The sequence below is a fragment of the Crotalus tigris genome, unplaced genomic scaffold, assembly GCF_016545835.1.
Source record: "Crotalus tigris isolate CLP2741 ecotype Arizona unplaced genomic scaffold, ASM1654583v1 scf7180000017607.2124824, whole genome shotgun sequence".
NCBI lineage: Eukaryota > Metazoa > Chordata > Lepidosauria > Squamata > Viperidae > Crotalus > Crotalus tigris.
Window position 1 is genome coordinate 1,698,957 of NW_024096509.1, and position 21,551 is coordinate 1,720,507.

The 21,551-nt window shown below is 37.5% G+C and overlaps 1 protein-coding gene across 3 annotated transcripts in view; it reads right to left on the reverse strand.

Annotated features, from left to right (window-relative positions):
- Window positions 1-1,474: 1,474 nt before the first annotated feature.
- ALKBH8 (alkB homolog 8, tRNA methyltransferase) overlaps window positions 1,475-21,551 on the reverse strand; it is a 53,139-nt gene continuing 33,062 nt past the window's right edge. For all 3 annotated transcript variants that reach the window (XM_039322151.1, XM_039322162.1, XM_039322143.1), the window contains 3 exons: window positions 18,534-18,790; window positions 3,635-3,784; window positions 1,475-2,170 (listed from right to left, as the gene is read on the reverse strand). In XM_039322151.1, coding sequence (XP_039178085.1) covers window positions 1,616-2,170; window positions 3,635-3,784; window positions 18,534-18,790 — 962 coding nt within the window. In that variant the 3' untranslated portion in view covers window positions 1,475-1,615. The remainder of the gene's footprint in view (window positions 2,171-3,634; window positions 3,785-18,533; window positions 18,791-21,551) is intronic.

The following is a 21,551-nucleotide window of genomic DNA, read 5'->3' on the forward strand; positions in this document are numbered from 1 at the left end:
TTCCCACAAGAAACCAAAAGGAAGGAAATTAGAAGTTGATCCCATTGCTTTTTTGCCTGCCATGGTTACTCTATTTCTCTATTTAGTTAAGAAAATATTTCTGAAACAATGACCCAATTGTCACAGGTTGTCTATTATCAATTAAAAATGAAGTTTTAGTGGAAATATAAAGCTGAGGAAGAAATGGAAATTGTATTCTGAAACTTTTAACTTTTGATACTCTGTATCTTTATATACCCATAAGAAAGGCTGAGAGCCAAAGAATTGAGGCCTTTGAACTATGGTGCTGGAGAAGACTCCTGCGAGTTCCTTGGACTGCAAGGTGTTCAAACCGGTCAGTCCTAGAAGAGATCAACCCTGACTGCTCTTTAGAAGGCCAGATCCTGAAGTTGAAACTCAAATACTTTGGCCACCTAATGAGAAGGAAGGACTCACTGGAGAAGGGCCTAATGCTGGGAAAGATTGAGGGCAATAGAAGAAGGGGACGACAGAGAATGAGATGGCTGGATGGAGTCACTGAAGCAGTAGGTGTGAACTTAAATGGACTCCAGAAGATGGTAGAGGACAGGAAGACCTGGAGGAACGTTGTTCATGGGGTCGCGATGGGTCAGACACGACTTCGCAATTAACAACAACAACAATCTTTATATACCTTTTTGGTATCTCTACACAGAATCATTTTTAATAATGAAAATTAGTGGAATATTCGCTAGAAAATATTATGTATCAGTCCCTTTCTCTCTCTCCCTCACTGTATATTGATTGATTTCTATGCCAATGATGTTTGTATCTTATAGAATCACCAGCCAAGTATAATTGCAGGGCTGTATATAATTAAGGATTCACAGGTCCTTTTTGCAAATCCTTCTAGAATTTATGACCAAGTTTAATGTTGTGGGAGATTGCTAAGTACTTGGGAATGTGCCAGTTGGCCTCTTATTTCTCTTTTTCTGCAATTGTGGTGAAGGAGACAATGGGCAAGCTTGCTAGAACAATAATAGAGTGCTGGCACTGCCTTGAACCAAGGATTCTATATTACCTTTCAAAATATCCCTTTGTCGCCTCTCCTACTCTGAAACCATTCCAGGCCTTCTCTTCTGTTCCTGCATTAATTTCAAATACATTACTTTGCTTCATTATATTGAGCACATGCTCTGTCCTTCTTTGATCAAATCCTTATGATGGTCTGAGGTATTCGTACGATGTTTGTTTTGGCCTGCCCCAGGTGCACAGGACCAGAATTCACTGTAACCTGTTAGTTTTGCTAAATAAAATAGTCCTTTATATCCTTCATAACTTTGACATTTCTCAAGAAATTACTGTTCCTCTGCATTTGGGAGCATCAAATCAGAAACTTTCAAAATTTGATCACATCTCCTGGAACCAACAGATCTGTAAACTGCAAGGATGTTCATGAAATCTGATCATCAGGGTAAAATTTCATAAATCGGGGCAGAAACAAGGCACTCTCTCCTTGGAGGATGTAAAAGTGATATTTATTGTTTTTTAAATATACACACAATACCAAATGCCAAGATAGCCAATCATGTTTTAGAAATAATTGTATCAATAAATCCATCAAAGACACAACTGCCTCCATGGAGCTGTGAAGATGTCACTGCTTTTCAAGAACAACACACCAGTTTCCTTGATCATAATAACTTTTTTGCACCTTTATGCAATCTAGTTGTTTACACAGCTGTTCCAGTTCACCTTCGTAGAAGACATGGTAATAGCGGTGAAAAACAGGGTTGGGTTCTGGAGCATTTGTAGAGCCATCCAGAGGCTGACAAAGCTTGGCATGTCTTGTCTTTTTCTTTATTCCATCTTTCAGATGCCAAGGGACCAAGACATCTTGGGATTCAAAGGAAGTTCTGTTTATATGAATAGGCAAGCTGGCAGGAACCACCTGGTTTGGACTGTTGCTCGTCCCCTTAGGCTGATTACAGTCCTTGTTGGGCTGTGCTAAACCATGGCATTCAGTGCTACCTGTTTTATTTAGTGTGTCGCTGACAGCATTGCCAAGACTTTTATCACTAGCTTTTTTTCCTTTCAGATACTTCGACTTCTGCTCCTTGTATTCCTGTTCCATTGCCCAAACGTAAACAAGTGCTTTCCCACCTGGTCTCAGCAGCCGAGTTAGTTCACAGAGGACAGCCAGCCTCCTCTCCTACTCAAGGGGGAGAAACACAGACAGTCATTCTAAAGGTAAAAGGGAACAAACTAAAAATTTTACTTCAGAACAAAACAAAATACAAAACTGAGCTCAGAGAATTAGAAACACTGTACTATTCTTTAGTCTGTATATTTCTACTCTTTAAATTATACATCTTTCGGGCCTTTCAGTTATTTAACAGAATTATATATCAATGAAATTAATATAATTAATTAATATACAATGATTTTTTTAAAAAAAATCAGCAAACAATAAAATAGCCAAACGTACAGAACAAGTAACTGCTACCATAACATGTGAGTACTTTAGTGAAAGAAAGAATTAAGAACCACTGTAATTACGGGTAGTCCTCGACTTACAAACAGTTGTTGCTTAGGGACTATTTGAAGTTACAATAAACTTACGACCCACATACAAAGCTCTGACAGCTGCCCGTGCCCTAGTGCTCAGCAACCGCCCGCATCAGCTGCCATTTGCAGCATCCTGCAGCCATGGGGCTACGATTTATGTTTTTGTGGGAAAACACATTTATTTCCAGTTTCTAGAAAAAAAACACCCATAGCAAATAATAGTTTGCTTAACGACTGAGGCATTTGCTTTACGAATGCTGCAAAAAAGATCATAAAACCAGGAGCGGTCACATGAGGATTCATTTAATGACTGACTTATGATCATAATTGCAAGCTTAATTACCGACGTAAGTCGAGGACTACCTATAGAACATAACAAAATAGATCTCTCATAGTAAGGAAGCCCCCGTGAACTTCCTTAATTGTATTAGAAATGTTAACAGGACACGTAACTGAATTTCCTTTGAAAGGGAAATAACGGCAGGTCTAATTAGGCAAAAGAGATCTTCCAGTAGCTAAGCTTAAATCCTTTATCCTCTGTTCTGACACTTAAAAAAAAAAAAAACTATTGGTTGTGTTGTAACTAGCAAAACTGAGAACCACTGCATGCAAGTGCTATGATCTGTTCACATCCAGAATAGGAAAGGTTAATGCCATATTGGTGAAAAACTAACTTATGAAAGTTAACTTGGAGAGCAAAGTCTTACAAAAAAGATTCAGAAGAATCTCTCATCACAAGACAACGCTGGATTCATAATTTGCTTCAATAGACCTATCTCCAGTGAAGTTGAAACAGAATTTAGCGGGATAGGAATTTCACAGGATGGGAAGGTACTCCAGAATTTCTTTTCCATTTTCTTTTTTGCCCCCACTCCAACCCCAGAAAATAGTTGTAGATAGAAAAAATAAGCACAATAGGCCTTAATTCAATGGTGCCACTAATTGTGATGTAAAAATCAAAGAAGCAATCTGGAAGGAGTTGCAAAAATAGAACTGGGAGTCACAGCTAACTAATCCCTGGAATGAAAACAACAAAAACAACAACAACCATGAAACAGAAGGACAAACTATATTACAATCTTTCCACTTTTAGGCAGTTTTAACCTACCAGTGTTGAAAAATGATGGATGACCGCAATGGATATGCAAGCATCACACGAACCACTCCGTATTGGCACAGTGAGCGCATCACACACAAAAGCCTGAAATTCCTTCTCTCCACAGATGTCTACCAGAGTCTTACTACGGTCACAGCCAAACTGTTAAATTAAAAAAAAAGTGTGAGAAACCAAGAATGAACATTAAAATTATGCAGTTTTTCAGAAATAAGCAACAGAGACCCAGTTTTCTAGATCCAATATTGAAATGTTGATTAATTTTTATCTCTTTAGGGAAGATTATCTAAGTGCTGAATTAACAACATACACGCATACTTGTTCAGTGAAAGGAACAGTAACAGCTGGCTGCCCAGATGTGAAGGACTCTAAACTCCAAATTGCACCTGCAGGCATCAAAGCTTTTAAGTTTCTCTCTTTTATGCTGTTCTTTTAACACAATCCACCCCACTGACTGCCTTGATTTATAAACCTCCTTTTTTCCCCCACCAAGACTTATGGAATAGTTCAATATTAGCTGCATTTCATAGAAGGGGAGCTTGCCAACTCTGTCTAAATGGTATCAAAAACAAACTATTGCTTGATCCCTCAGTACCATTAAGAAATCAATTCTCTTTCACATTCCTGCCATCAAGACACCCCATCTGGGATCCAACTGACATAACCAAAGTAGGGTTTACATTTTAATTCTACTTTTCATTATCATCTGATATGCACAAAAGTAACAGGAAATGGATCCTGACTGACCCGGTGCTCCATGTTTCCCCCAGGGAAAGGTAGTATTTTCTCACATCTTCCATCTATTGCATTCCCACTATACATTCTGTCAATTTGCCAAATTTAAAAAAAAAGGGGGGGGGAAGGATAGCAAAGAGAGCAAACATGGCTACCTCTGCCCCTTTTAATTTTCTTTTTCTCCAACTAGACAATTCACTTAGGAATGCTTGCAGCAATATTAGCTCTGACCTTGTATATTTGAAATACATTCTGCTGCCCCAGGTCTCTTCCATAAGACACTCAAAACAGCTTGGAATAAAATCAATGCATGTACGGTTATTAAGCGGAAGACATCAGAACTACAATGAATACAAGGCAGAGTAGGCTAGGCTGAACGCAAAAGGCTAGGTTGAGCATAGTTCCACCCACCGTCTTATCCAATTTCCACTGCAGATGGCCTTAACGCATCTTTCATGAGAACAGTACTCTGAAAATGGATCGAGGTTACCTTTTAATGGTGCCACTTAGCTGCTCTTACTGCCTACCTTCTAATGTTACTTTTGACAAGACTATTTTATAACTGAAAATATAATAATTAGCTACCAGCCAACTGATAGGAGACAAGTTCAGACAGAGACTATTTGTCACTGGTAATGTATCTGTATACAGATCTTCTTTGCTGACAACCACAAGTTCCTTCAGACTGTCCTCATTGGGTAGGGTGGTATTCAGGCTTATGAGGAATATAAACCATGGTTCCTAGAATTACTAAGAGTAATTTTTGGCAGGAGTTGTAAATACTGAAGAACTCCTACACCTAACAAACTTTATCCACATTTTGGAACGAGCTAGTCTCAACAGACAGAGCAGTCCATCTGAGACATCTTCTTTTGGTCTGAAATCAGAGGTTTTTATAAAAAATAATCTGTGGCATGAAAAGGGCATTTATACTGTTGCTGTTAGACAGCTATATAGTTGCATTCCTCCCTTTTTTTCCAATCAGTAAAAAGTTCAGAGACAGTCTGAATTGGGTTTATTAATTTACTACCAACTGTATGTTTCCTATGACAGCCCAGTTCAAATAGCATGGAAACACACAGCAGGAGAGATCAATTTAATTTTCAACCTCAAGAAAAGGAGCACTGTAGCACTCTCATTTGACCTTCAGATCGCATCAAATGACTTTGTGGATAGCTTTGGAAATCCAGCAGGATTGTAGCAGAAGCAATTTCTACTGTACTATTACTATCAACTTGACAGCAGCAGCTATAGAATGAAGGAGATTTGAAAAGGAAGCCCCAGACTGAATCCCAAGTAGTTTTTGCATTGGTGCAAGAAACAAACAAGCTTGATATTTCTGCCTCACACTTAGAGCTTAAAACTCTAGTATGGTCCTCAGGGATACCTCCTGCAATGCCTGCTGGGTGCAATGTCCTATCTCAGTGATGGCGAACTTTTTAGAGACCGAGTGCCCAAACTCAAAACCCACTTATGCATCGTCAAGTGCCGGGTGGGTGTGGCCCATTGGCTGGGCGTGGCTGAGGTGGTAACGGCACACTGGGTGGGACTAAAAAGTTCAATCAATCAATTCCAACTTTACAAGATTTTTTTTTCCCACGAGAAGTTGAAATTAACTGAACCTTTTTTTTTTTTTTGCACACGGCAGCGGAGGCCTAAAGCGAAAAGATTTTATAAAACCCAGCTGAAGGCCTAGGACTGGGGCGAAGGCGCGCGTGCCAACAGAGAGGGCTCTGAGTGCCGCCTCTGGCACCCGTGCCATAGATTCGCCACCACTGTCCTATCTGGTTTTAGTACTTTTTAGATTCTTTTTCAAAAAAGACAGACAGCTAACATTGTGCAAAGCAAACGGTCAGGCTCAAGCATTACCTTTATTTCAGATAATGTTTATTCTACATGGACCCATAAAAGCTGGAAAGGGAGACTGGAAACTTCACTATTTTGCCTTTGGATAAATAGGTATTTTGTGACTAAGCATATCCCCCATGGCAGCCTATTGTGAGAATGCATATAATATGATCTCAAAATTTAGGAACATCCACTAATTCTCCATCAGCTGTGACTCCTGATTTATACTCTCCTGCAATATATCACACTATTTCCAAGAATCCCACAATGCTTTCTGAACAGAAAGGTAACATATAAATATACACACCTACACACCTTACGATGTTTCAGAGGTTGCCAATGTGAGCGGGTAAAGCCCAACTTTATGAGTAAAATACTTTTCTATTCATAGATTATAAAAAATTATGGCTATTCATAATCATCATGGCAATCCAGGAATCAGTCTGCTTCCAGGCAAAATATTATATTTGCAAAGAGGAAATAAATTACATATAAAAAGTTTATTACAGTAAAAAAACAACAACAGAGGGAATCATGCAAATCTGTACCATGGATTGCTTGCTATGAATATGAATGTTGATCTACAAGACTAATTTTAGTTGATGGATTAGCTACTAGAAAGCAAAAAAAAACAGAATGCAAAAGCTATAAACTAGGTTTGATTCGTGCACTTGCATATATCAAATGAAAATAATGTCATGTAAAGTCAAAAGATGGGGCATACAAAAACCAATAAATAGTTTCCTTTGGTAACTCTAACAATTTACTCATTTGTGTTAACCTAAATGGAATTTTTAAACAACAGATTATTTATTTTAGTGTTTCCAGGCAAGACAGATTAAATTCTCAATTTAGTCAGTTTTAGCTGCCAGTTACAAAGTGGTTTATTGACAGAATATATGCCAGATCTAATTCTCAAAGCAAATTTGCTCCATTTCATTAAAGGGAAAGAGCTGTAAGAAAAAAATGATATCCCACATTTCAATTTTGTTGGATTAGGATAAATGTAAAGTGTACACCAATTGCACATAATGCTATTCATATTATAGATTTGCCGTAACTGGGAAATCTTTATTGCTAATGATGCCAATTTCATTACTGGGTATCATCGTAAAGACTTTGATTTTAATTAAGAACGTTTACAGCACCAGAGCCCACCATCTGCAGAACAGATTGTTCTCCAAACAAACAAATTGGTCCATTCTGGTGTTTACAAGGACTACAAGAATTTTTCATGACTGGGTGAAAAAGAGAATGTTAAAAAAGTGATGAAAACAATTTCTAACAAAGAGCTCTGTTAGATACTTTAAAGCTGGGAGAAAGGGATGGAATTTGGACCTTCATATGAACATCTCAGCAACTAAATAGAGACTCAAGAGGCAAACTTGGTTCTCTTATAAAGAGACAACATTCCATTCACTGCAATCACTTTCTGCTGTCCCAAGTAAGAACAGTAAAAATGGACAGAGAAGCAGGAATTCAATCAAACAGACAACCCTGAAATGACCTTGAAAGAGACAACAACACCCTACTGTGATAAAATGTAATGAGCTAACAGCTTAGCTAACCAAGAGGAATAAAGCATATGACAGTCAGAATATGAAGTCCTAATTTGCATCTAAATTATATCAAATAATTGCAAAATCAGGCTTAGTTGCAACGTCCTATATAGCAAAGTGAATCAGTTGCAAAAAGATTAGATCTTGCAATAAAATAAAAATACTTCAGAGCATCAATTATTTCAAGTGTGATAAAAATACAAAAGATATGGCAGCTCCAGAGAAAATTTCCCTTTAGTATAAATGTGATGAATACTGGATGCATGTCCATGGAAACTGGAAAGAGATAATTACTGCAAACTTGCATTTTATCATTTCTCAACTAGTGCTGTGATCTCATTCAGATTATCAGAGGTTATTTTAACATTTTTCTAACTAATTAACTTTCTTCCTCTCTCGACATGCTTCTGTGATCAGGATTGATTCAGAGGCGAACTTCAGTCCAGCAACAGATTTGGAATGCCAAAGCTGAACTTTGGGGCATGTGCAATAATGCAGATGAATACCGATGAGCTTTTTCCGACAGTGGTACAATCACCCGGCTTGCCAACAAGATCTTCTGCATTGGGTATGCTATTTGTATTCATAGCCTCAATGTACAGCAAAGACAGAAGGGACAGATGCAACCTTGAACCAGCCCATTTGAACAAATGGGAACAGAAAAGCAGGAAGTCCACGGAATGCAAAAGAGCTTCAGGTATGACAGGGGTAGGCAACCTTGGGTCTTTTATGACTCGTGGACTTCAATTCCCAGAATTCTGAGAGTTGAAGTCCACGAGTCATAAAAAACCCAAGGTTGCCTACTCCTGGGCTATGAGATTAAGGAAGATACCACTTGTAACGGGGACAGGTGAAACCAGCAGCTGAGAAAGGTCACACTGCAACTTGTGAAAGAATAGTGGAGAAATTCATTGTTCAAGCAAGGAGGTAAAGACCCCTCCCCAAGCAGGGAAAAATGAGAAACTTTTGAGCTTAGCACAACCTCTGAGGGGGAATTCAATGCAGATAGTCCTCAACTTAAACCAGTCACTTAGCGACCATTCAAATTTACAACAGTCTCCTCAAAAAGCTACTTATGACCTGGTTCTGAAGTTCCAACAGCCAGCCCCCTAGTCATGTGAACACATTTGGGGTGCTCAGCAACCAGCCCACATTTACACCGGTTTGCGCGTCTTGCGGCCACATGATTGCAATTTATGACATATTCCCCAGAAACCGGCACTTACTTCCAGTTTGCAACAAAAACCCACCCATAGTAAACAATCGGTTCACCTAATGACTGATACATTTTCTTAACAACCACTGCAAGAAAAGGTTTTAAAATTGGGCCAATCACATGACCTGTTTTATGACCATCATGACTTACCACCATAACTGCCAGACAAATTAGAGTTGTAAGTCAAGGACTACTTGTACCTTATCAAGATACAGCAAATATAGAAAGTACAGTATGGCAAAATTGCAGGGAGGGAAAGTCTACACAAATGGAAACATGTGACATCTGGGTAGCTGCTGCAGGAGTCTAGATTCTAAAACTAGATCCATATCATCCTTTCTCCACTGGAAAAGCCAGCAAACTACTAATATCATATGTTTGGCCCTGAAGGAAAGATACAGGTTTGAGACTTAATGCTCTGTCTCCTCCACCTCATTTCAGAAGTAAAAATATGACTGGAGGTACTCATTAAGTAAATTTCACTGGGAAATAATGCCAACTCCTGTGATACTTAAAACTCCATCTCTGCAGGCATTTAGAGAATTCTTAAAGTCCTGCTGATTTAGAAAGACTTTATTATGCTGACACAGTGTTAGAAAACATTTACTTTCATTTAATAGCATTTAATATATAGCTCAGGATTGAACTGTTGGCTTTTTGGTGTTTTCTGAGCTTCTATTCTTCCAGATGTTTCATTCCCAGATTAGATAGTATCAATGGATGAAAGAGTGAAATTTGGTGATTTTAGATACAACAGTTTTTCCTACCAGCCTTTGGTTGTTTTTTTCCTTGATTGCTCTTTAAGTAGAGTATTGTTTCTTCCTTGATTGGTTCTGTTTATCTGGTGGTAGTTCTGCTTATCTGGCGGTTGGCCAATAGGTGTTACTAAGGAAGAATATTCTTTGGGCTGTCTTCCCTTTCCTTGATTTTTGCTGTTTCCTATTCAGAATGGTTTGTAGATATTCATTTCAATGGTTGGTTTGTCACCGTACCTCTAGAATTAAAATCTGACTTATTCTGAAAGAGCTACATTGCCCAATTGAAATTGTGTTTCAACTTGTCCGCATGATAGAAAATTAAAGCGTTTTCATCCTGCCTATTCACTGCCAATTGATGTTTATAGACCTGTTTACGGTGGATGGTAGTTTTCACATTCCCAGCATTGTATGTTGCAAGTGATGTCTTATTTTGCTTATTTTTGCTGTAGGGTCTTCGGGTTTGTGTGGATGGTTTGGCTAGATTTTGTTGGTTTATGGATTACTATGATGGCAAATGGATGCAATAAACTGTGGTTTCTGAGACATTTTCAATGTATGGCAAAACTGTTCTTTTGTGTTATATTGTGTTGTGATTGGCTGTGTGGTCAGACACTTTTGATGAATTTGTATGGCAATTCATTCTATTAAACATCTGGCTGCATGTGTTTGTGTGTATTTCTGCTTTTTTGGAATTTGGGATTATTGCAGCATGCTTCTGCGTACCTGAAGAGGGTTATTACATAGCTTGTTTCGTATGTCGTTGGGTTGTTGCTGAGATAATTCAGTATTAGTGTGGACTGCTCTGCAAGGATGGGCAACTATGGCCCCTTTATGACCCATGGACTTCAATTCCCAGAATTCCTGAGCCAACCATGTCCACAAGTCATAAGGGGCCATAGTTGCTCACTCTTCAGTTAGAGTATGTCCAAGAAGGGTAGGCTCTTATTTCATTTTTCTCTTGTGAATTTAATTCCTGAAATATATTTATCATTGTTTTGTGTGTGTTCTTTTTCGATCATGGCAAAAATATCAACTGCATAGTGTGAAATTTGGAGATGTGTCTTTAGGAATACTCTTGCTTCCAGATGTTGCATTACTGTCCATGCTAAGAATCCTGAGATAGACAGGTGTTTCTCTGATATGTTTTCATTTATATATTGATATTTTGGGTTGGCTACTGATATTAGTAATACTGCTACTTCATTGTTATCTTATTATTATTTTATGACTAACATTTGAATCTTGTTCATGTACAGGTAGTCCTCAACGTAGGACCACAATTGAGCCTAAAACTTTTGTTGTTAAGTGAGACATTTGTTAAAAGAGTTTTGCCCCATTTTACGACTTTTCTTGCCACAATTGTAAGTGAATCACTGCAGTTAATAACCTGTTTGCTAAGTAAATCTGGCTTCCCCATTGACTTTGCTTGTCAGAAGGTCGCAAAAGATGATCACATGACCTTGAGACCCAGCAAAGTTCATAAATATGAACCAGTTGCCCAGAGTCTGAATTTTGATCACATGATCATGAGGATGCTGCAAAAGTCGTAACTAGGAAACACGGTCATAAGTCACATTTTTCAGTGCTACTGTAACTTTGAACAGTCACTAAATGAATTGTTGTAAGTCGAGGACTACCTGTATTTTATCTATACAGAAGTTGGCTCTAAAATGACCATCCAAAACCACAACATTAAAATACAATCTTGAGGAGAAAGTGATTTCTAGTTTACCTCTCAGATGATGGAAGCGGCATTTACTAAATAGCGGTAAAGAGCCATTTTCAATCGCTTTCCAGGTGATGAATCTCATCAATAAAGAGATGCTTTCAGAACTCATGCCCTTACATGATAACAACTACTAAAAATAATCTAATGAATTGTAGATGAAAAAATAATGGAAAAGCTCTTTTCCTTAGATTTCAATAAAATAGAGAATAGAATATGTAAAAGAATAGCTTCTGCCCCATTTTTGGTTTCCATATCAAGTGACTGCATTTCTTTAGACCAGAAAAGAAAGAAGTCAAAATGTTATGGTTTCATCTTAGACAGTAGCCATATTTCAGCAGTAGCCCCATTTATTTCTATTATCGAAGTAGCAATTAAGATAGAAAATGCAGAAGAGAGTAATTGTAAGGGAGCATGCAACCCAGGAGAGATTAATTACTTAGCCAAGTTCAGGGAACAAAAAGGAACGTGAGATGCTGTGGGCATTTAGCTTTACTTCATAATAACTAACTCCACCAGGTGGAATTAAATCATTTAAGTCCATTGAAATCTGATTGATGTAATGTATCAGAAATCTAATGAAGAGAGAACTACATCTAATTTTGAAATGAAATTATGTGGCTCCCCAGAGAAATATCTCGGCTATAACTAATAACATGAGAGTCCTGAGAAAGCAAATTAAATTCTGGCAAATGCATACAAACACAGCAAGAAGGATGACAGCATGCAGAGAAAGAGAGAGAAATTCCCTTGGTCTACTTGTTCTGAATCAGGCCTTTAACATTTCCTTCACGTAAACCTTTGTTTTCTCCACAGAAAAAGCCGTACCACCTTTTGGGAGAAAAGATGCTATGTGGAAAATGAGAAGCCTATCTCTCGCTGGCAGATGTGTTTCCAGCGACTTGCATTATACTTTTAAGCTTTTGCTGTTTGCTGTTTCTAGTCTTTAATCTCCAAGATACTTTAGCTTCTTGACTGCTAATAAAATCTAAGTATCCAAGCTTCCCACAAGCAAGCCCTTGGTATTCTGTGGAGCAGAGATGAAATCCATCAGCGGTTTTTACTACAAATGACTGCCTTGAATGCCTCCAAGGCATTTCAAAACAACAGGACCATTTTCCATGATTCATTTCATCAAATCTGAAAAGTAAGGTATTTCAAGGTGCTTAGAAGGGCATTACAAAAGAGTTGGGCACCTGAAAAGGCTCCTGTTATGAAGGTAAGAATATTTTCCCCCTTCTGCTGTCTCCTGTTCACTTGCATCTGCAGTCTGCAAGGGAGCAAGAAGGAGCTATAATTGCCCTTGACTTTTCCTACTGCAAAGCAATTCAAAATCAACTCAGAGGGAAGGATCACTGAACATTCAGTAGCAACAAAGAGAGATGATGGTGGTGAATCAGCTCATGGACAGGGAACTGAGACAATCTTGCTGAAGGACCTCTACAGTTATGTTGATGACACATAACTAATTCACATATTGCACTAAGCCATGGTTTATCAAATAAACCGTAATGGGCTGGGGTGATTTCACACGCCTTAGATTCATTCTGTACATGGTGAATATTTATATTAGGGGTTTTCAAACATTTTTAGACCACATAACTTCTTCGTTAGGAAAAAAAAATAGAACTCCTGATAAAGAGACACAGTCTACAGCAGTATTTCTAGACCTTCCACTCCTAGAATTTGAGAGTTGAAGTCCATGTGATTAGGGGACTGGAGGCTAAAAAATATGAAGAACAGTTGCAGGAATTGGATTTGTCTAGTCTAGTGAAAAGAAGGACTAGGTGTGACATGATAGCAGTATTCCAATATCTAAGGGGCTGCCACAAAGAAGAGGGGATCAATCTATTTTACGAAGCACCAGAAGGCAAGATAAGAAACAATGGATGGAAACTAATGAACGAGAGAAGCAATCTAGAAATAAGGAGAAATTTCCTGACACAATTAATCAGTGGAATGATTTGCCTCCAGAAGTTGTGGGTGCTCCATCACTGGAGGTTTTTAAGAACAGATTGGACAATCATTTGTCTGAAATGATATAGACTTTCCTGCCTGAGCAGGGGGCTGGACTAGAAGACCTCCAAGGTCCCTTCCAAGTCTGTTATTCTGCTCTAGAGATAGAAAGTAGATGGCATTCAACCAATTTCCTTTTATGTCCATAGTCTCCCTCAAGTCACAGAATACCAAGAAGACAGTTTGAAAAATCTGCCTTATGTAATCAGCAGTCACCTTGTAGGAGAGATGGGTGGCATAATTTAAAAAAAAAAAAAACAATTGCACCACACAGGATTTTGTAGGACCTGTAATGCCTAGAGCACTTTGAATTAAGCTTAAAATTAACATATTTTTATTTTTTTAAAAAATATGATTTATATACTGCTTATATACAATTAAAAGCTGCCACATTTTGTATTAGCAGAAGTTTAGGTGTGCCCGTTTTCCCCCCCCCCCCTTTTTTTTAACTTTTTCTCTATATTGATATTATAAAAATGTTGGAGTCTTTCAGAGTAAAGGTTTATTATTATTATCATCATCATCATCCATGGCAGATACATTTATCTCATTTCCATTCATTTACAAAATGTAAGTTGCTATTAAAATCTCTGCTATTACAATGCATCTGCTTTCAGCAATTTATTTTAAATCATGAGGAATCTATTGAATTATGAATAGGCATTTTTATGTCTGAAAGATGTAGCTTGGAAATAATTATTAGTTACACTGCAGACTCCAATTTTTGAGCAAAATCTACTGGATTGAAAAATCAGAGCATCTTAATGATAGATTCCCACAAAAAGAAAGTTAAAAGATGTAATATTCCCTTGCTTCCTCCAAAAATAAGTTGATATTAAGATTGGCCTTTTTTTTTTCCTTTGGGAAGCTGTAAGCCTGTGAGAATCTGTCTTTGACAATACCTATACATGAGAATTGACAACTAATGTACTCATTTAAAAAATATTATATACCAGATCTTCATCTGATGAGATTTTAGAACATCTGCCTTTTTTTCTTATAAGATTTCAGCCTACACATTATTTTGATTTTGATTTTTGGCTACTGCAATATCATGCAATGATGCCCACTGCCTACAAATGTTGGGTATGTTGATCGGACTTATGACTGAATATAAGATTTGCTGCAAATAAATACCACAATACCTCAGGCTACAGGCATCCATAACAAGCCACAATGATATTAAAATATACTGAGCATCGGGACAGTGCTACATAAATTATGGAATTGTGCAGCTGCATCATGACATCAAAAACAGGTGTGTAATTTGTGTTGCTTGCATGATAATGTCAATTTCTCCCCCTGCTCACCACAATGGATGCCTATGATTAGTGTGGAGTTATCTACTGAAAAGATATGGATATGGATTAGAGTGGAGTTATCTACTGAAAAGATAAGAAAAATATGAGAAGTTAACCTGAGATCCTTTGACACTCTTGCTATAGAAATTAAAACATTCTCCCACTGTTTACAAAATATAAACATCTCTAATTATTCCATTCATTTCTTGGCATCACCAAATTAAATTGATTTATTGAGAATAAATATCTATAGAAACTAATAGTAAGGGTTTTTTTTAATTTCAAGGATTTAACATACATTAACAAAATTTAACAAAGAAAACAAGTTTAGTTTCAAGGATTCCACAAAGAAGAGGGGGTCAACCTATTTTCCAAAGCACCAGAAGGCAAGACAAGAAACAATGGATGGAAACTAATGAAGGAGAGAAGCAACCTGGAATTAAGGAGAAACTTTCTAACTGTGAGAACAATTAACCAGTGGAACAGCTGGCCTTCAGAAGTTGTGGGTGCTCCATCGCTGGAGGTTTTTAAGATGAGTTTGAAGAGCCACTTGTCTGGAATCTCCTGCTTGCGCAGGGAGTTGGATTGGAGCATCTCCAGGGGCCCTTCAAACTCTGTTATTCTGTTAAAGATCCAAGAATTGAATAAAATAATGAATTTGGACTTGGAAGGAAGGTAGATGGTCATCTGATCAACATTATCAACTGCACAAGTAGAGATTCCTAGCAATGTAGTTCAAACCAGCTACTGATCATTTGAGACCCCAGAATACTGATTTCCTGCTTCCAGTGAAAGTAGAAAAACATTTAAAGAGGGGGAGGGAAAGATTATTTCTACACTGGTACACATACATGCTCATTTATGATATATAGGGATATATGTACAAGAGGATGCACCCATATTTCAGGCTATAACCTCTGATTCAGCCATGAGCATAAGAGTCAATACTAAAGCTTGCCATCATCCATAAACTATAATGTGTAACAGGTTTTATAATAATACAGGCAGTTATTTGTTACAGTCTCAATATGTGATGAGATAACAATGCTTGACTGACAATAAAATTCAGTGTACGTTCACTAAAAAATAGGTTTTGCTGTGCTTGGCAGAATCTACTGTCAGGTAAAGCATCCACTGGATTGTAGCTTAAAATTCCTGATAGTTTTTACCTAAAACAAAGCAAGCAATCTAGATTTATTATTCATTAGACAAAAATAATCCCATTTCCTAAAATTACCTTCAAAGAAAATAGATTAGACAGAGGAAAAACAAAATAGATTCTCATACAATAAGATTTTTCTTCTAAGACAGTCCCTATAAACCATCTCAAGATGGCCATTCTTAAGAAAAATAGCTACAAAGACACATTTCCCCTTGAAACAGCTGTATTAAAAGTCAACAAATTCTTTCATTCTTGTACCCATAGATTATATGGAGCCAAAGGACATTTAACACACTACATTAATCACCAAGCAAGAGTGCTATAGTCACAACTGCTTTATGGGCTGACAGTGTAAACTCTCTCCTGTATCCCTCACTCTTTGTATCTCCTACATTTTATTTCTCTCAGAACTTATTTTCACATCTCCTGTCACCCCATATTATGGACAATATTACATGCTACTGCTAATGTAGATGATGATCCAAGAAATCGTGGTAGATATAATTCTAACAAATAAAAAACTCAAACAATTCTAATTTGGTAACCATGTTAAGTCTGAAACCACAAAAGCAAAATAATTATTGTGCATTTTTAATTACATTTCAAAGTATCAAGGGTTTCTCATTTGTTTAAAGTCAGTAGAACCTGATAATCAGAAAATGTTCAGCTGCAATAAGAAGTCCTTTATAACTCTTACTATCTGAAAAGATCCAATAATCATCTGAAATTGACAGAGGCTTTATGGAAAATGACTTAGGAGACTTGCAATCTGCAGTTCAGTGAAACAATTATTCAGCTCTAGCAGCCCCTAACTGAAAGTAATTTCATCTAGCTCCTAAAATGCTATCCAGTTTTAATTAATTCACATTAATTAATTTTATATACCACTGAGAACGATGTAATTTCCTGATTATACCCACCATATGGACCTAACCTCTTACACCTAGATGGTAATGACTTTAACCCCACATGACCCCACCATCAATATTTGGTTTGGGCAATTTGGCAACAAACAACTAAAACCTCTTAAACTATGACCTGATAGGCAGGATAAACTTATAGAGAAGCCAAGGAGGACAATACATTTGCTTTACAGATTACTATCCATCAACCCTAACACTTTGAACAGCAATTGTGAAAAAAAAATAATTAGTCTAAAGCTAAGCAAATTCTCCTGTGGTTTTAATCTTCGGATGTAGCTTGAAAACCTATTGTTTCAATGTCTGTGCTCTCACGTTTTCTTGACTTTTTTGGATATGATTACATGATGCTTCCAGCAGACATTATTTGATATTATAACTAATGTGAATCTGGACATAGCAAGCCAGACTGTGGTTTGATTTATTGTATTATCTATTCTTTTTCCAGTGGTCTGATTTATTCTATGAAAATGAAAGTTAGCAGTTTCAGACATACTCAAGGGGAAAATGTGAAAGTCATAGAAAGAAAACAAATGGGATTGGTAAATACAATCAGAAGATTCCTTGTGAGGAACTGTGCAATCTAATATTAAGAATAGGCCTAAAATCTATCCAGGACTATGTATGGTTAGTTTTAAAAGCATACTTCAGGTATGTATCAGTCAAGATGGCCAGATCAGAAAATAAACACTATAAGAACTATGGAATTCCACTTTATTGTTAAACCGTATAATAATATAATGTTAAAGGCCTGGCAGAGATTATATTTTCCTGATTTTGTACCAAAAAGAGTGAAGGCTGATCGATATTCAGCTTCTTTTTCACTCCCCCTTACCTTTTGGGGCTAAGCTATGGCTATTTAATAGTTGCTGATACCTTCTTCAAGGCCAACTCAGTACAGTTAATCCAACAATTAAGCTCAAAATTTCTGTTGCGAAGCAAGACAGTTTTTAAGTGACTTTTGCCCAATTTTATGACCCTTCTTGACACAATTGTTAAGTGAACCACTGCAGTTGTTAAATAAATTTGCTTGTCAGAAGGTTGTAAAAAGCGATCACATAACCCCAAGTCACTGAACCATCATAAACACACGCCAGTTACCAAGCATCCAAATTTTGATCAGGTGACTACGGGGATCCTGCAACAATCGTTAAGTGTCCAAAAATTTCAGAAGTCATTTTTTTTGAACGGTCAGTAAACAAATGGTTGTAAATAGAGAACTACTTGTCCTCCTCTACAGTCTGCCCTAATAAAAAATTTGGGGGATTTTTCATATATCTAACATAGCCAAAATTATTTTGCAGTTGGATTTGTTTAAGCATTGAAACAACTTGTGAAGGTTCCCTGAAGATCATTCATGTGCTTTGATTATTTATGGATTGCACTATAATTTTCATTTGCTTCTTGCCTCTAAAGCAAAAAAAGTAAACTGCTATGATTTGATGGGACTCCAACAATGAAAAGTGACTACCTATTCTAAATTTAAAATGGCATATAAATGTAGCACATAAACAAACACATTCTGGTAGAGAGAAGTTCCGAAATCTTGGAAGACTAAAGCTCTGGATCCTGCCACATTATCCTGGGACGCATATATTTGCCTTCATTCGCATAAACAAACTTACAGAAACGCAAACAATATATCATCTTACCATATACAAGTCTTTGCAGATGCCTAAGTACTTTCCATTGCCACATCCAACATCAGCCACAATAGCCCCACGTGGCAATCCTTTAAGGAACTCAAGCACTCGTGGCCACGGACTATGCCTGGTACTGCTGAAATGTCTGGCAATATCTTCATACACTTCATGGACGTACTTCTGCTCTAGCACAGAGGCATCTTTGTCGCTCTCGTGAAATGAGCGTACCCTCTCTTTATGCCGACTGTCGCATACAGAAGGAAATGCTGGGGGAAGGGGATTGGGAGAAGAAAGGTAGAAGACATGTTTATTTTTAATTGCTAAGTTTAGACCCAGAACAATCTTTTTTATTATTATTTTATTGCCTTAATGGAGAGAATACAGACAGTTGCCAATTGAACTGCAAATTTCAATCTTAATTTTTATTGCAAATTTAATTACAGGTAGTCCTTGGTTAACAACAGCAATTGGGACCGGAATTTCTGTTACTAAGTGATGCATTTGCGAAGTGTGACATCACATGATTGTGCTGCTTTGCAAAGAAATTAAGGCATTGCTGACATTAAATGAATCCTGCACTGTTTTTAAGTGAGGGCATCATGAGGTTGCTATTTGCAAGGTCCTGCAGGATTCTCCATTGTCTTTGCTTGTAGGAAGCCAGAAAAGACGTCCTAAATGGTGATCACATGACTGCACAACACTCCAACCAATATATGTGCAAGTACCAGTTGTAACTAACAATTATTCAGTACCACACTAAATCTGAACAATTGTTAAGGGAGGTTCACCCATAGTTCAATAATAAGAATGCCAGCCCCCCCCCCTCCAGTCTGATGCTTAGGAGCAGACTTCCTCCTAAATTAGAATATTTGCTAAGTTCAAAAGGTATTCATCACTAACTGGGACATTATTAAACAGGATTAGAGTAAGCAACAAGTCTGGAGATATCTCTCTTGGCAGCTGACAAACTTCCTGTCCCACCTAATACTTTTTTTATAAGTTAAACACAATATATATAATTTTAGCCAATTGGCCAAAGTCTTTTTATTTGCCTCTGAACCTCAAACAGATGTCTTAGGCATTCTTAGAAACTGAAAATATTGCAAATTTAGGAGACAAAGAGGAAATTAGAGAATAATCTTACCAGATTGTCATTCTGGATAATTGGTAATGAAACTGACCACACCTTTTAGGGTAAGTCCCTACAATATGCTCCCAAAATTGGCAATATGCTTAGCCCTGCTATAAAAGTGAATAAGCGATTTACTGTGAATTAGCTGCTATGAAAATCATATTCCAGGAATGATATGCAGTAAATGGTATGACTAGGATCCAATCTACCCCAAGCATTTCTCTATTAATATAGTAGCAAATAAAAAAGTCAGGCTCGTGGCTGGTGACATTCACACATTTATCCGGCCAACAATATGGATGAAGCTTGTTGTTATATCCCTCAAGGATATTTTTCAACTTCCCAGCCTAGGCTACAACTCTAGTATCTTTTGTTGGTTCTCTGACCAAGGATTAGACAGATCCAACCTTATTTAGCTTGTTCGAGAATGGCCAAAATTAGTTTGGTGCTGCCATCTACTGGACACTTGTATGTTGGAGCTACCTCCTCTTCTATTTCCAGGTCCCTGTAATCTTCTAGCGCAGTGGTTCTCAACCTTTCTAATGCCGCGACCCCATAATACAGTTCCCCATGTTGTGGTGACCCCCAACCACTTATACATCACCGGGTGCCAGGGGTGTGGCCAAAGAAAAGGGGAAAAAATGGCGGACAGTCTTGTTTGGCGACCCCCATGAAATGGTCGTTCGACCCCAAATGGGGTCCCGACCCACAGGTTGAGAACCACTGTTCTAGCGGCTTAGAACCTTCTGGAATGGCCTTTCTGGAGACATCAAAGGGTTTAATTTGAAGAAAAGCGCCTTTTCTGAGAGTTCAAAGAGTCCCCTCTGTCTGCCTATTCATTTTCTCTGATTCCTAGCACTTATAAATGTCAATATTAATCATAGTTTAGTTACCTATGGACACATATTTTTTTTAAAAAAAAGTTAATTAGAAAAAAATGGTCAGTAAGATGAGGGGATTATTTATTTCTTGCATTTCATCCAAGATTTTCATCCAGGATTTTGAAATGATCGAAACAAAAGGAAGAGAGAAAGGCACAATGAAGGCAAACAATATTTTTCTTTGCTTTTTGCAACCTGGTACTAAACAAGTCATGTTAGGCTTGTAATACCCAGAATTTCTAGTCAGCTTATACAAGGCCAAACAACAGAAACAGAATTACGTTGGGGGGAAAAGCTGACCTTTATTGTGTAGGCTAATAATTATGTATAATGACTCCACAATGATACCAGTCTTAATGGCCCAGACTCTATACGGTGCATTTCAACATAACCGATTTATTTCCATACAAAATTTTTCATCAGTAGCCTAATGTACCATCACAAAAATAAACATAAGAAATCTGGCTGTGAATCTCATGTATATGATTTGAAAGAGGAAAACAAAGCTATTATCCCAAGACTCTTGTTACAAGTGACTATGCTAAACAGACTGGGTTTTTTTTTTAACATTCATATAGCATCAATTTAACTTCTATTATAGGAAGTTAATATGCTGGAAAGCAAAGCTTATAGCCTCATCTACATTTCTTGGAAGATAGAAAGAACGGATAGTTGGCCTTTTAGCTTTGTTGGAAATGTGCCATCTGCACAGAAAAAGGGCAGTGAAAACCTTCTGGGGGTGATGCTTGGTAATTTACCTCAAGGCAGCTGCTCATCATAGAACAGGGGTCTCCAAACTTGGCAACTTTAAGACTTGTGAACTTTACCTCCCATAATCCCTTAGCCAGCCATGTTGGCTGGGGAATTCTGGGAGTTGAAGTCCATAATCTTAAAGCAAGTTTGGAGATCCCTCCCAAAGACTTTCTCTGAGAACATTTACAGCAGTGTTTCTCAACCTTGGCAAAGTTTCTCAGTCCTCGAGTTATGGCCATAATGGTGCCTGTCCATTTCAAA